This window comes from Corvus cornix, chromosome 6, assembly GCF_000738735.6.
Source record: "Corvus cornix cornix isolate S_Up_H32 chromosome 6, ASM73873v5, whole genome shotgun sequence".
NCBI classification, from domain to species: domain Eukaryota; kingdom Metazoa; phylum Chordata; class Aves; order Passeriformes; family Corvidae; genus Corvus; species Corvus cornix.
The window spans coordinates 16,191,954-16,207,297 of NC_046336.1; the positions used below are offsets into that span (position 1 = coordinate 16,191,954).

General features: G+C 36.6%; 1 protein-coding gene across 4 annotated transcripts in view; it reads left to right on the forward strand.

Moving 5' to 3' along the window:
- Positions 1-13,330, forward strand: part of LGI1 (leucine rich glioma inactivated 1) — a 32,475-nt gene extending 19,145 nt beyond the window's left edge. For 3 of the 4 annotated variants that reach the window (XM_039553492.1, XM_010410559.4, XM_010410577.4), the window contains 6 exons: positions 2,298-2,369; positions 2,473-2,544; positions 6,604-6,675; positions 7,919-8,088; positions 8,505-8,669; positions 8,754-13,330. In XM_039553492.1, coding sequence (XP_039409426.1) covers positions 2,298-2,369; positions 2,473-2,544; positions 6,604-6,675; positions 7,919-8,088; positions 8,505-8,669; positions 8,754-9,571 — 1,369 coding nt within the window. In that variant the 3' untranslated portion in view covers positions 9,572-13,330. The remainder of the gene's footprint in view (positions 1-2,297; positions 2,370-2,472; positions 2,545-6,603; positions 6,676-7,918; positions 8,089-8,504; positions 8,670-8,753) is intronic. The other variant, XM_039553494.1, reaches the window with a different exon arrangement.
- The last annotated feature ends 2,014 nt before the right edge of the window (positions 13,331-15,344 follow it).

The following is a 15,344-nucleotide window of genomic DNA, read 5'->3' on the forward strand; positions in this document are numbered from 1 at the left end:
ATCTATGACCCCAGAAAAGCAGGGTTTGTTCCACTATGGGCTTTAATGAGTGATCTCTTTTCCAGATGTATTTTTAACATGGTAGTTGAGCTGCTTGCCATCCTTGGAATGTCAGGCTGCTAATCTAAGGCAAATGACTCCTGAAACACAGACCATAGGAGCAAAATTGTATCTGTGGGGACAACACTCCAGTTTGTAAATGGGAAAGAAAAATTTTCATATTTGGAAGAAGATAGTAAGGGAAATAAGACTATGGAAAACTTACGTTAATTAAACATTACAGTAAGTTTTAGGTTTGCGTGATTATAGCTGTATTACGGTAGGTTTAATTTAGCCAACAGCAAGATTTAGCAGCTTATATGTATTTCTATAATAATAGAAATACATATAGAAATAGTAATAGTCTCCAGCACTATGTTTTTGAAGTCCAAATGTAACTGGGTATCTCCAATACACCAGTCACAGATTTCCAAATACGGAATATTTCTGCCACTATTACTATTTACTACTATTTTTAATGTAGTAGCACCAATGGTCTCTGGAAAAGTCATAGTCTTGAGCTAAACACTACTCATTACTCCCAGTCCAGGAGAGCTTTTCTTCTTGTGTAGTATGGATGGTATGCTCTGTGCTCTTCATGTGACAACAAAAATACAAAGAACCTACACAGCTATGGTGAAGTGCCAGCAGGAGTGTTCCCTAAATGTAGAGAAAACCTCCCAGCTCTCATCTTCAGCACTTTTATCTCTGTATATTAGCAACGTGCTGAGAGTGCCCTTATAAACTGATGACAAGAAAGCCCATAGAAAGAAGGGAGGTAATCATGGCATCAGGATTTGCACCTGCTAGCACTGTGCTGTTCCTGCCAAGTGATACAGTCCCTAGATACAGTGCAATACCTTCAGCCTCTATCTCCAGAAGTAGCAAGTATGGTGTTTGAGTACAGAATGGAGAAAAACCACTTTGTCCATAAAATACATGTGATACAGCCGTTGGGGAGAGGTATGAGTTGGGAGGCCAGTGAGCTCACCAAGTGTGAGACCTATGCTATCAGCCTGGCAATCTCTAAAATAGCAATACTGTTTAAAGAGATACCACTCTGTTCTCTAAATTATACAGTAGAGTGCAGAAAAGGAAAAATTATCCAGTCAAATCACATCAGAAAAGTAAAATTAGCTGCAGGATTTAATAAATTGGTTTTCTGGATCAAGGACTCTACAAAAATACTTGTTTTCTCTAAAATTGAAGTACTTCTTGATTTTGACAAAAAGGAAGAATTTCCTGCTTGTATTTTTTCATACACTTCATATAGGAACGTACCTAAAGTGGAAAAAGCACAATGTGCAACAGCCAAGTGAGAAAATAAATTACCTGCAATTTATTCTGAATGTAAACTTCAAAATAAGATATTAACTCATTAAGTGGTTAAATTAGTACTTGGAAATCTTGCATTCCTGGATGTCTAAGGACGTCATCGTATGAATCTATTTATCCATCAGGTCAATTGATTAAAATATAGATGTGCATGTAGTATTCCACTGGGGTAAAGGTCATCGTACTTGATGATGTCTCACCACAATAAAAGTGTGGCGGTCCAGGGCTAGATTATAATGGACAAATGCAAACACGGCTGATAAGCATAAATAAAGCTGGAAAAATCAATGCTAGTCCATTTTTAATGCTTACAAAATTACATAAAATGAAAGTGTTGCTGGTACTTTTACTGTTAGATGCATACACTAAGAGTATCTCCAAGAGGTATAATGAAGTCTTAAAAATAATTCTGACTTAAACACTGACTGAATTAAGAGATTTTTCTCTTTTTTTCCTCAGTAACTTCTCAGTACACTCAGGTTAAATACACTCACAAGTTTAACTTAAAAGTTAAAGGATTTTCCTTCCTGTCAGTGTTGCAAATTCAACCTGATGTCTGGCTAACCAGCAATTTAAACCAAGACAATTTAAACCTCTGTAGTACTTGAACATTTCATTGTCGTCCTAATATATCTCCAGAGGCAGTTGTACAATCCCATTGTTTCACTGGCATGATAAACCCACGTTTACATCCCACAGAAGTCAAAGGAATTTTATCAGATGGCCCCAGTTGACAATGGTTGGATCCTTCCCTTTGCACCACACTATGGTGCTATATATCAGCCTTACAGTCTTACTTACAGTGCTTGCACAGAAAAAACATGAAACCAAGCAGTGGAAATTTGGCCTACCATGGCTTGCTGAACCATTTTCTAAAGCTGCTAATAACCTAATGGTCTTTTGTTTTGCATTTCTTTATGCAGGTTGTTTACGTCCAACACTTTTGATGTTATTAGTGATGATGCTTTCATGGGCCTTCCTCATCTGGAATATTTGTGAGTGGACAAAAGTATATTTCCTGGCATTATTGAGTAGAGGGGTTGGGCTTCCAAGTTCCAGGCATTGCTTTGACCAGAATCACTTTACGACCCATTACAGGTTCATAGAGAACAACAGCATTAAGTCAATTTCAAGAAATACTTTCAGAGGACTGAAATCTTTAATTCACCTGTAAGTAAAGTGATTGAATATATTACTTGGTGTATTTAATACAGTAACTGAACCACTGTGTTGTTGAATTTCTCATTTTCATATATAACTGTTCATATTATGTAAGTAGTATTAATAGTAATTTAATTAGAATGTTAATCTTTGTGTTTCCATCAAAGACTTCCAAACTGTGGTATGTGTAGAAGGCAAAGAAATACGTGTTAGGCAGTAGTTCCCTGACTTTCTCTGCTTGGGGCACAGGGGATTCCCAGCTGAGCATGTAGAAGCAGGGAGGAGTATGAATTGGGAATCTTGGCACTGATGAGGTGAGTCCCAGTTTGGGACTTGGAAAGGAGGAGCTGTGGTTAGGTATGTGGGAGGCTGAGGGGTGGACACACACCTCTTCCCACACACCCTAGTCTGACATGGATCCAGGAGAATATTGCAGTCATTCTTTGGACAGGCCATCACTGTCTGTGCCTGTGTCCACTTCAGACAGTAATAGTATCCGCAAGAATTTGACTAAATCAAACTTGAAAATAACCCACCCAAAGCAGTTTTAAATAGAACACTTGCAACAAGATGTATTTATTATGGCTTACTGATCTACTTCTTCCATTCTGCACCTACCCTACTCAGCACCCTGTCCTCTCCTGCATGTGAGCAAGAGCTTCCCACAGTTAGGATCTGTCACCCGCTGACACTGGGATCTGCTTACCATTCCTTGTGTGCTGCTCAGCCCTTTGGCTATCTTGGAAACATGGCCAGCTCTTGCCCTCTGACCTGCTGCAGCCCCTTGCTACATTAGATGGGAGGGGAAATTAGTCCAAGGCACTCTGGATGCCGATGTGGCAGTAGGAGCAATGCTGCCCATGCCCACACCAGGAGGGGCATTTCTGACACTGTGCCCAGCAGGTGAGACACACATTGGCAACAAATACCTGCAACATTTTACTGCAAACAAGAGTAGCATCCTTGTCTCTGAGCTAGGGAGACAGTTTTTTATACAGGCTTTTGTCTCTTATCTTACAGCAAGTTTATCTTTTAGTAATAATTGTACTTTAATGAGGAATAAATTTTTTAAAAACAAAATACACACTACAAGAAAACAGAAAAAAATACAAAATAAGAAAAGGAAGAAAAGGAAGCATCTGTAGTGTGCCTGACATGGATTTATACCCAGTTCTGAGCATCTGCATTCTGAAGCATGTCATGGGGTGCATGTCATAGGCAAGGGAGTGGATTCTGACCTTTTGGCCTTAACATGATAATCTCCAAGAGGGTTTTGAAACAGGGTCATTTAACTTTTTCTTTCATATATTTTGACAGAGGAGAGAAAGCAAAGGTTCCATTTTAAACAGTTAATGCATAACTATAATTGTCAAATTGCAATTTACCATATCGTCACCACCTAGTAAATGTACCATAAAACACTTTATGCTTTCCCTTTTGGTCAGGACAAGATTTACAGCTGGCTGAAACCAGGCCTACTGTGGCTACTTGTGTAGATAAAGTTACTTACGGAATGACTGTAGGTCTGAGGAAGAGGAAGGAGAGAGGAGAGGGAAAGAGGTACATAAGAAGGCTGTGCACATCCGATAACAATCCATATTAGAGGTCCAGGCAGAATTATACTGTTGTCAGAAAACACAGATAGCTGGATAAGGCTGGTAACTGGGAGCCTATCTTCAAAATATTTATGCACGAGTAGCTTTATATTCACAAATGGGTCCAGTACATTATTTATTATATTCATTTACTTATTTAGTAGCTGCTTCTCCTAGTGAACAAATTGCTTTTCTAAAACAGAGGAAGGCACAGTTTCTTCTCCACAGAGCATTTAGTCCAAGACTAATCTCTTGTCTTGCCTGTTACATTGGTTTCTGGGGATGTCAGGAGTTTCACGAGAGAAAACATATGCAAAAGACAGAACCACATTTGAGGAGCAACTGCCATTTGCATGCACATTTTTGGGGCATAGATTTGTGCATCATGCTGCTCTTGTCCATGGAGCACTATTCACAAAGACAATGAGAAATTTGTGGAAAATAACTGCAGAGGCACCACTAGTTTAATTTGCTTGCAGAACCACTTGCCATCTTTTGGGAAAAATTGCACATACACATTAATAATGATCATTTGGCACCCTGAGGCACTTTTCATTTAAGAAACAAGAGAGTACTTGTGTACGTAAAATATATTTAAAAGAATCATAGTAAATGAGCACGCAAATAAGTTCTATGAAGTTAGATAAGATGAACTTTGTTCTGTTTATTCTATTACTTCCTTTTCACAACATAAATTGTGGAATGCAGTAAGCTATCCAAACATTTGTACTTTTATAATGCGATTAACTTCAATAATTACAGTGTCTCCTTATTGTAAAAGAGAGCCATCTAGTATTTATTCTTGTGCAACAGGATTTATTTTCTGGTCAGAGTACATTTAAGAACAGAAAAATTTTAAAAAGATTGCATTTTTTTACTAATTTACTAATTTAATGTCAAAATCTTACAGTTGGCATTGGACAATAATTTCTATGCACAATACATAATTTTGATTGCATTTCTTTCAGAACTGTCACCATAAGTTTAACTGCATGTTTGAGTCAAACTTTACTCTGTTATTATAAACCAAATACCACGTACAGCACCATCTAGTCAAGACACTGTTTTCTAGTATATAAGTATGCTTTTTAACAGTGGAATATAAATTGCGTAATTTTCATTCAAAAATTGGCAAATGCATAAACCTTGCCTAAATTTTTCTGTCAGTCATATTCCCATGGCAGTGGTGAACCACTCCTACTTCCAAGAACATCGTCCCTATTAGTTTGCTATATAATAACATATAAAAACTATATAGGGCATTAAACTTGTCTCAGCTTGCAAGTCCACACAGATTTTTCCAAGTGAATACCTGACTTTTAAAGAATTGCTCTGCAGCATGAAATTGCACGTAAGTGAAGCACATGATACATTCACATACAGTGTTACAATGAGACATACTCTGAAAGTGGTGAAGTCAGAATGGACTAATGGAAGCCTCCCATATTTACTATTCCTGATCAGACAAACACTTGTTTTTAAATCAGGCAGCAGACCTAGTACATCTGGGCTTGTTCTTGTATGTGCCTATGTGTCTTTGTTTGGCTAGAGAAATTGTGGTTAATAGATAACATTTATGTTTACAAATTAAAACAGAAGAGGTTCTAAGTCTTACTAGCTACAGATTCTAACTGAGATCTTAATCTAGAATGATTTCTTTCCATTTTTGCTTCTTCTCATAAGAAATAAATAATTCTGTTAATTGGAAGAGGCATAAACTATACCTTACAACATTATTCTTTTTCTATCATGCCCCCTGTGACATCTGAGACCTTTGGTGGACTCACAGAGACAGTGACTGAAATGTAATATACTGTTTGTTCAAAGCCTGCTCACATTTCCTCATCACTTTTACTAGCTAGGATACTCACTGAATTTAAACAAGTTTTCCCAACATTAAAAACTGGGAATTAATAACATTTTTTTGCTGGTCTAATACAACTTACACACACACATGCACATTGCAGGAAAGCAACACATGCCAATCAGCAATTTATAGCCTATTACTGCATATTTTCAAAAACTATCAGCCAAGCCTAAGCCCATCAGCCCATAGTAGTAAGATTTTCCTTCCAGAAGAGGCGCAAGAAAGTGGGGAAATTGCAGTGATATGAACACCATGTATTGGGATCTCATTAAGAAAACATCAGTAGATCCAATCATGACTGTTTTAAAATGTTAAATGGTGCTGGCAAAACACCAAAGGTGATAGCACTTTTTACCCTGCTAAGTGAAGTATTGTAAATGCTGTAAGGCTGCTGAAGAGTGAGAAAGTAGAAAGAGGCATGGCATTTTAGTGGAAGGAAAAGTCACAAAGTAAGTGAGCTATTCTTAAAAGCAATCTTTTAGAACTAAGTGCTGGAGAATACCAGTGTTCTTTGTCATAAGAAAAAACCCCACACAGTATACCACAACTTGCAAAAATGTGCAGTTTCATGAACTAGCACTAATACTGAAGTGTTTTCTTTTACAGGAGTCTTGCAAATAATAATCTCCAGTCACTTCCAAAAGACATATTCAAAGGCTTGGATTCTTTAACAAATGTGTAAGAAAGCAATTAATTAATCTATTAATTATACTAGAAGTATAAAGAGATTATTTTAGAGGACTTTCTGAGTAACCATTCAAACCAGTAGCCAGTAATGGATCTTATTACTGGGTAGAGACTACACAGTATGGATAGGCTTGCAGTTTTTGTTGTTGAGAATTTGTGATAGTTTTGAACATTCCACCAGTTATGAAGATAAGTAATATTGTTAGTATTTATGTAATAAAGCTGCATGTTCATTAAGATTTCGTGATTAAAAAGGGAGGATCCTTAGGGATGCATGAGAGAGCAAGGCATGTGGGGAAGGTGGAAGATATTTAAGGGAGTAACATTTTAATGTGTAAGCAATGTCTGGGAAAGCTGTCTTTTCTCAATAAAGCATGTGTCTAAGTAAGTATCCCATACTAAATCTAATTGAAACCAAATCAAAACATCAATTTGTTTAAATATATATATATATATATATATATATATAAAATACTAGTAAAACCACAAAATACAGATAAACAGATAAATCTTATCGTTGCTTTAGTGAAATAGATCCTGTTTAGAATATACCAAATCCCATTTCATCTGATCTGGGATAATAAAAAGAAATCCTTGGCCTGCTGCCTGTATTAACAAGGTGGGCTGAATTCCTAGTGCAGAGCTGCAGTAGTAAGATGTGGACGTGGCCAGTGTATTTGGGAGCATTACTTGGCACGACTGATCGTGGCCAGGTGGTCACACAGTCTGGTCCTGGCACTTGCCTGTTCCTGTACATACGATGGGAAATCTGTCTGAAGACAGCTGTAAAAGACTTGAACAGAACTCCTTTGCTTGTGTCTCCTGAAGCCCCAGATGAATGTATCTAAAGGAGATAGTGAATACTGACCGACTGACCATCAGGTTACATTAATTCCTATTTTGTTATCTAGAAAGTTCTTTCTGAGAAAGGGTAATCCAAAAGAAGCAGGGGTCACTAGTTTGGTAGGCTTTTGCCTACCTGTAAACTCGGGGAAATCAATAAAAATTTCTGACTGATCACCAAGTTAAGATCTCCTGGATTACCTTAATATAATTAAAGCTGTGTGGGTTCTGGTATGCAGGTTTGGCTATGGGTCAGGACAAATTAAGCCAGGAAGGCCTCAAGTGAGAATAAGCAAGAGGGCACATACTTAACAAAAGCCTGTTTTTTTGTTCTCTAGGAGAAACACATTAGCTGACTACTTATTTTCGATGCATGATTTATTTGTTGTAGAGATCTTAGAGGCAATGCATTTAATTGTGACTGCAAACTGAAGTGGTTAGTGGAGTGGTTGGGCAGCACCAATGCAACTGTTGAAGACATTTACTGTGAAAACCCACCAGAATATAAGAAGCGCAAAATCAATAGCCTCTCTCCGGAAGAGTTTGATTGCATTATTACAGGTAATGTGCCTCAAATTATTTAATCTTGTTAAATTAAAGTTATAGTTTTTCATTCTAGAGCCCCTTTTTGCAGGAAGGCTGCATTCTGGATGGAATTTCTACTAAAATCAATATTGAACTCTTTGATGGTCTAAGTCTGACATGGGAATCATTTAGGAGCAGTGTCCCATATTGCAGTATCTACTCAAACTTCAATATGTTACATAAGGATTTGGAAAACTGGGACATAGAACACTACCTCTTTTTATTGAGAAAGATTGAAAACCAAACTGTAGTGCTCCTTTATCAATAGAAAAATTGGACTAGTGATGAAATACTGTAATTTGTAATAAATTGGTATCGGATAAGCAGACTTTTTTTCAGTACAGTATGTAAAGTATCTCTGTAATTATCATCTGTTGTGTGCACTTTTGCAGAATTTGAAGTTTATCAGTCCCTGCCATACCAATCTCTGTCAGTAGATACTTTCTCATATATGAATGATGAACACGTGGTTATTGCTCAGCCTTTTACCGGAAAATGCATCTTTCTTGAATGGGACCATGTGGAAGTGATGTTCAGGAATTACGACAACATTACAGGTATGAATGCTGCTTGACAAATAACATTACAACAAATTATCCAGGAAGTGGTACTAACCCTGTCTTTTACTTTTCTCTTTATAGGTACTTCAACTGTTGTGTGTAAACCTATAGTAATTGAGAGCCAGCTGTATGTCATTGTCGCACAGCTGTTTGGAGGCTCCCACATATATAAAAGAGATATTTTTGCTAATAAGTTTATAAAAATTCAAGATATTGAAATCCTTAAAATCCGAAAACCCAATGACATTGAAACTTTCAGGATTGCTGAAGACTGGTATTTTGTTGTTGCAGACAGTTCAAAGGCTGGTTTCACCACGGTTTACAAGTGGAATGGGAATGGATTTTATTCCCATCAGTCTCTGCACGCCTGGTACAGAGATACTGATGTGGAGTATCTTGAAATATCTGGCAAACCACATTTAATTCTGTCAAGTAGTTCCCAAAGACCTGTAATATATCAATGGAACAAAGGAACAAATGAATTTGTTAAGCGGTTTGATATTCAAGATATGGAAGACGCATATGCAGTGAAGCATTTCAAAGTGAAAGAGGATGTATACATTTGCTTAACAAGATTTATTGGGGACTCTAAAGTAATGAAATGGGGTGGTTCAGCATTTCTGGATTTACAAAGGATGCCATCCCGAGGGTCAATGGTATTCCAACCACTTCAGATAAATAATTATCAATATGCCATTCTTGGAAGTGATTATTCTTTCACTCAAGTCTATTATTGGGATGCGGAAAAGGCAAAATTTGTGAAGTTTCAAGAATTAAACGTACAGGCACCAAGATCTTTCATACATGTCTCCATCGATAAACGAGATTTTCTCTTTGCTTCAAGTTTTAAGGGAACTACATTGATTTATAAACATGTCATAGTTGACTTAAGCGCATGACACATAATTCTGAGATTACATCAGACTTTCTACTGTAAGTGGACAAAATGAACTAAATGCATGATGACTCTCTTATCTTACTTCCAAATGAATGCCTTTAAAAGTTGAGATTGCTAGAACAAAGTATTACTAGTATTTTCATCTTTAATTGTCAAGTCTAGTGGTGTTGGAAGTTGCATTTTTTAACAAAAAGAAATTAACTGTTCTTTGCATCCACAATATGTAAATACATGTGCAACTGCATCTGTTGCTATAAAGAATATTAAGATGTACTTTTCCATTTATTTATTCACCTGTTTGAAACAACTGCCAAATAAAATGTTTACATTTTGTGTCTTTCACATTCCAAATATTATTTGCAGGTGATACTTTTTATTTGTGTATATATTATACACATATAAAATAAAGCCAAGAAGGCATATTGCCCAATGCAGTGTTGTAATGCATAGAAGATGCACAATATTGAAGATCAGGTGGGTTTTGCTTATAACAAGAAGTTCTTGATAAAGATACTGCATTGAAACACAAGCCTATAGATTATCACCTGGACAATCCTTGCAGTTATGTAAAGCTTCACTTATTTAAAAAGAACTCTAAGCAGAAAAAAGAATTCAGTTACCTAGATGTGGTTGTAGGATGAAGGGTTCAGTTATACACATCTAAGTGCAGGATGGGCCATTGTACTGTGTATAGGTAAAAATTTACAAAGAACTCGGCAGGATAAAAGACAAGGTAAAGGTCTGTGTTTCTTCACCTGATGCTGAAGCAGCAGAAAACAAATCTCTTGTACAACACTGGGGCTGTTACTGTGCTGAAAAGCTGAAAGCTGGAAGCAAAGCTTATTTTTCAGCTAGCACTATTTCTATAGCTGAACTGTCAAACATCACTTGCATGAATTCTGTGTCCTTGTCAAGTCTTTCCACTGTAATTGCAATTATTTAGTCTTCAATGAATTTATTCCTTATTCTGAATGAAGCTAGTGAATGGGAAGTAATTTTTTTCCACTACCCTGCAATGAATCTTAGTAGCAGGTACTTCTGAAATTCAGGGAATTTTGAATGTGGCAGGATAAAGTCAGTTTGTATAGTGTATGCAATTCCAGGGAACCTAACTATATCTGTTAAATTATGCCAAATCTGAATTTGGCATCAAAATCCATTACAAGCTCAAAGTTAAAATAGTCTTTTGTTTACATACATCTAGTGCACCACTTGAGAGAAACCTACACTGATGCTGAAAATGATTTGGTGCAGCTCAGGAAGAGAGCTCAAGTTTATTTTAGACACCTTTGCATTCACTTAAGTTATCGTTGTGCTCCAGTGCCATCTTCAAAATATACACATGAATACTCTGTTCATTTCTACACATTTCTACCATTCACAGACAATGATTGGTGAATAAAACTAATCATACTATGCAGTTCAGCTAGCCACATGAGCTGATTAATGTATATTTTAGGAAGCCAGTCCTAAACAGTATGCTTCTGTAATAAAGAATGGAGGGGTTTTTATATTTAATGTTATTTGAAAAGTAAGAAATCTCACCTGAACAATACTACTCTAATAAGTTAATTTTTCTGATGCCTTTTTATCCATAGCTGCTAAGTATTTGGCTTAATAACTACCTATTCCGTAAGTATTTACAATGTGAGTAGAAAGATTTTAAACTATGTTTCACAGCTGAAACCTCCCAATTTTTTCTTAATAAATACATTTCCAAAAATCCTCTTAATAAATAATCTCTTGTTTGGCAGTTTCCTTTATATGTCAAACCATATTTCCTTTATGTGGTTTTAGCTTTTATATGAGCATGATTTCAAACCCCAGATGAACCCAAATAATACTTTTTATTATTTCTCAACATTGGCTACACATCTGTGATTGCCAACTCAGTTTGTCCATTTCTTCTTCAGTGCTCTTTGCATGGGAAAGGAATGAAATACAAAGTCATGAACCCATCTCCAATCTACCAGCAACCCATTAAATGTTTTCTATTTCTTCTTGTCTTCTGTTTCAGTCTTTTACTTAAGGTCCAATTGAATTATGTGCACTGTTTCTGATCTGATTTTTCCCATTGTACTTGTGCACACTCTATCAAATTATAAAGATAATGGCTATGTATCCTCCTCATTATGAACATGTTATCCACATCTGGCTGAATTTAAGTGGAATTGGAGAAACTTGCTAATCTGCTACCAACATTTATTTACAAACAACATATTGTATACCTTGAAAAATTTAATTTACGGAATTGTATTTCAGAGCCAGCCAGCTTTGCTGGCTAAGGCCTATGCTATAGTAGTGCTATGATTGTTTTTCTGAGTTACCTCATTCTGAAATAATATGACAGACTTACGGGAATTCATTGTTACTCCTGGGTTTAAAGGAGGAATTTAAATGCCTGCAAGGGTGTGAGTCACTAGAATTTTACATTCACAGTACATACAAAACTAGCCATGGTACAGTGGAGGGTAGCAAGGGATTAATCTGCTGGAAAACGCAACTGTGATATCAGTTTGGTTGTTGTCTCAGAAAATTTTACCTGTAATCAAGCATTAGTGATTTGGGAAGTTCTTAATGCCTATGTAATTTTTGGAAGGCCAACTAATTACTATAAAATGCTGAATTGAAACCCATTCTCTTTTGAAGATCCCTTTCTTTAGTCAGTCAGGTGGAGACTCACAGGGACAAGAGCCAGTTTCTTATTGTGTGAGTATAGCATTTCTTTGTGCCACAGAAGGAACTGAGGTATTTTTAGAACAGAACTCATAATCCCTAACGTAGAAGAGCGTAAAGGCTCATTAGGTGGTTCCCTGAGCTGTTTCTTCCTGATTCCAGAAACTGGCCTTTTAACAGCTCATCTGAGCATAAGGCTAAGACCATATTCCATCCTGGTTCTCTGCTCAGTATTCCTTCTGATATCAGTGGAAGAGTCAGCAAAAAACGAGAATAGAACCTTTTATCATCGATACATTGATATTTTTTTAAAATGTTGTTTTAAAAAACCTGTTTCTTTCAGCAAAGTCTCTGTTACTTGTGGTTGACTGGCTGTCTTCGGTAGTTGTAATGGATTTTCTAAACTCCCTAATTGTTTTGTTTATGACTGACAGAGTATGTAAGCTACTAAATGTATTACAGAAGACAGTGTTGAAGGTTATTAATGGGTACTGCTGATCCTCGACGCTCCTTAGTCATGTTAATGTCTAAGACAGAGAAAAAGAACATTAATGGAATAGTATTGTATTTCTACAACTACTTCATTATATTTTTAATAGAGCACAAATATAAAATATGCACCTCTCTACTTTGGAAGAGATATATAAAATACATTCAGAATATCTGATACTATACCATGTGTAACTTTTTTTATTTTGTCTGTTGCAATGTCTAGGACTTGCAGGTTTTTTTGTTCCTACTTATTTTCCATTAAAAAAAAAATTCCAAAATGCACTCTGCTATTAAGAAGGAAATTCAGTAAGGAAATATCTTGTTGAGTAAGGTAAAATAAACAGAAATGTATTACTGGTTTGTATTTAATTTTAACTTAATTATTTTAATTTTTTTAACTTTATTTGAAGGGGTTGTAACAGCCACTTGAAGTACACTTGATGATGGGAAACAATTATTAGCATAGTTCATAACGTGTGATATGCTTTGATATGTTCTAGTGGGAAGCTCACTAACAGCTGTATTTATGTATATGAGCATTACAATATATTGTGTTAGCATTCAGTGGAAAATAAAGAATGTTTAAACCATAGAAGTAACAAAAAGTCCTCAGACTGACAATAGCACCAAGAGAAAGCAGAGAAGTCAGCATGCCCAAAATGTTACAACTAGGAACAGAATATAAGCCCACAGCAAGTCTCAAGAGTGTGGAAGTTTTCCCCTTCAAGGAAGTAATTTTCTTTCCATGAAACACGTACCAGGTTTCTCCTCAGTGGGGACCCCTGAAAATCCAGATAATCACCCAGTTCTTGAAAAATACAGTTAGAAGCTTACAAACTAAAAGCATTACATCCATGATCCTAATATGTGGATTTTTTTCCTTTTGACACCTCTCTGTTACATCAGAGTGGTAACACAAAGGGAGTGGTGAGCACACTACTGCCCAGTAAAAGGGCCAGGGCCCTGCCAGGGCCAGACAGAAGTTAAGCCAGGTTCAGCAGATGGAAAATGCAAACCCAAGCACTCAATTCACTCAGCTGTTAATGCCTCCCCCACTGCCTAGCAGGTTTTCTCTCTGATTTGTTATACATATTGCCAACAGTTGCCACTACCTTTCATATGTCTGAAAGCCTTCTCCTCTCATTCTTGCTGATCTGAAGCCCTAGGCGTGGTAGTAAAGCTGTGATTTAGACTCCTATTGATTAGAATGGCTGAATGTGTTTTTGTGGCCGGGAACTCACCGATAAATGTCGAGGTCTTGGGGAGTTCAGTTCCTCCAGACCGAGCTGCGGTACACTGCCTGACTTACTGCTAATGGCAACTTTTCTTCCTTACTGATGACTCTGAATCCTAATGGCTGGTGTTACAGGCATGTCTCTGTTTATAGTTCACTTAAACAAAGTGCTCAGAGGCGAACCTAACCCTATTTCTATTCAGGAATTTTCCTGAAATGAACTATAACTACAAAGACCTCCAGTGTGCTATACAGAAGTGGTGTTGTATTTGTGCTTTGAGACTTTGAATTGCTCCAATTAGTTATGGTAGTGTAATACTTCTGTCTTCAAATTTGTTACAGTAGAAAGCAATTTGCCCCCAAATATGCATATTTATATTCATAGAATTGTTTATTTATACTCCAAATAAACTGAAGTGGATGATGGCAATAATTATGTTACTGTTTCCGATCTCCCATTCATCAAATCAATTTCTGAATTCTCAAAGTTGTTTTCAACTCAGCCTTACTTTATTCTTCCTACTGAATTATTTCAATTGAAAAAGAACTTTCTGACCCATTCTCACTTCCTGTTTGAAGGCCTGGATAGCGACAGCAGTATGTTAGCAAGTTGTCAACCTGCCCAGATGGTGAGCATCCAAAAATGCTGAAAGAGCTTCAGAATAAACAGGCTGATCTGCTAAGAATACATAGTCCTTCATTAAAAACAATTTATGTGCAAAAGAAGTAGAAGTAACGAACATTATGTCTATTTTTCTAAAAAGTTCATGGGATAACCAGTGGGATTTCAGTAAAAAGTAAAAGTAAAATCCACATTTATCTGAAATTATAAATGAAAATGGAAGTGTAAAATTTCAGGAGAAATTAGGTAACTAAGCAAGTGGGACAGGCTGACTAGTGAAGTTGAGGGTCCAGAAATGCAAAATATTATACATAGGAAAGAAAGGCTTGCAAAGTTTAAAATTAGCAGTAAAGAAAGTCAACTTGACATTGTTGTGAACAACTCAGAAAGATACTGATCTCAATATACAGCTACAGGAAAGAACAAATAATGCTACCACATGTGCAGGATAATAGGGAGAATACAACACTACATGTCATGGCAAATCACTGCTGTTGCCTTATTTGAGATACAGCATGCAGTACTAATGTAGCCATCTCAAAAAACACTGCAGGGTGATTAAGGACTCAGAGATGTGGAAAAATTCCCTGAAGGCGTGGAACAAGATGGCACTTGACACTATCAAACCCCAAGCCATAAACCAAAATACCTTCCCCTACAAATTAAATTGTGGCATTCACTGTCATAGGCAGTGACATAGGGGACAATAATACAGCATTCAGAAAGTCAAACATGGAAAAATTACATAAA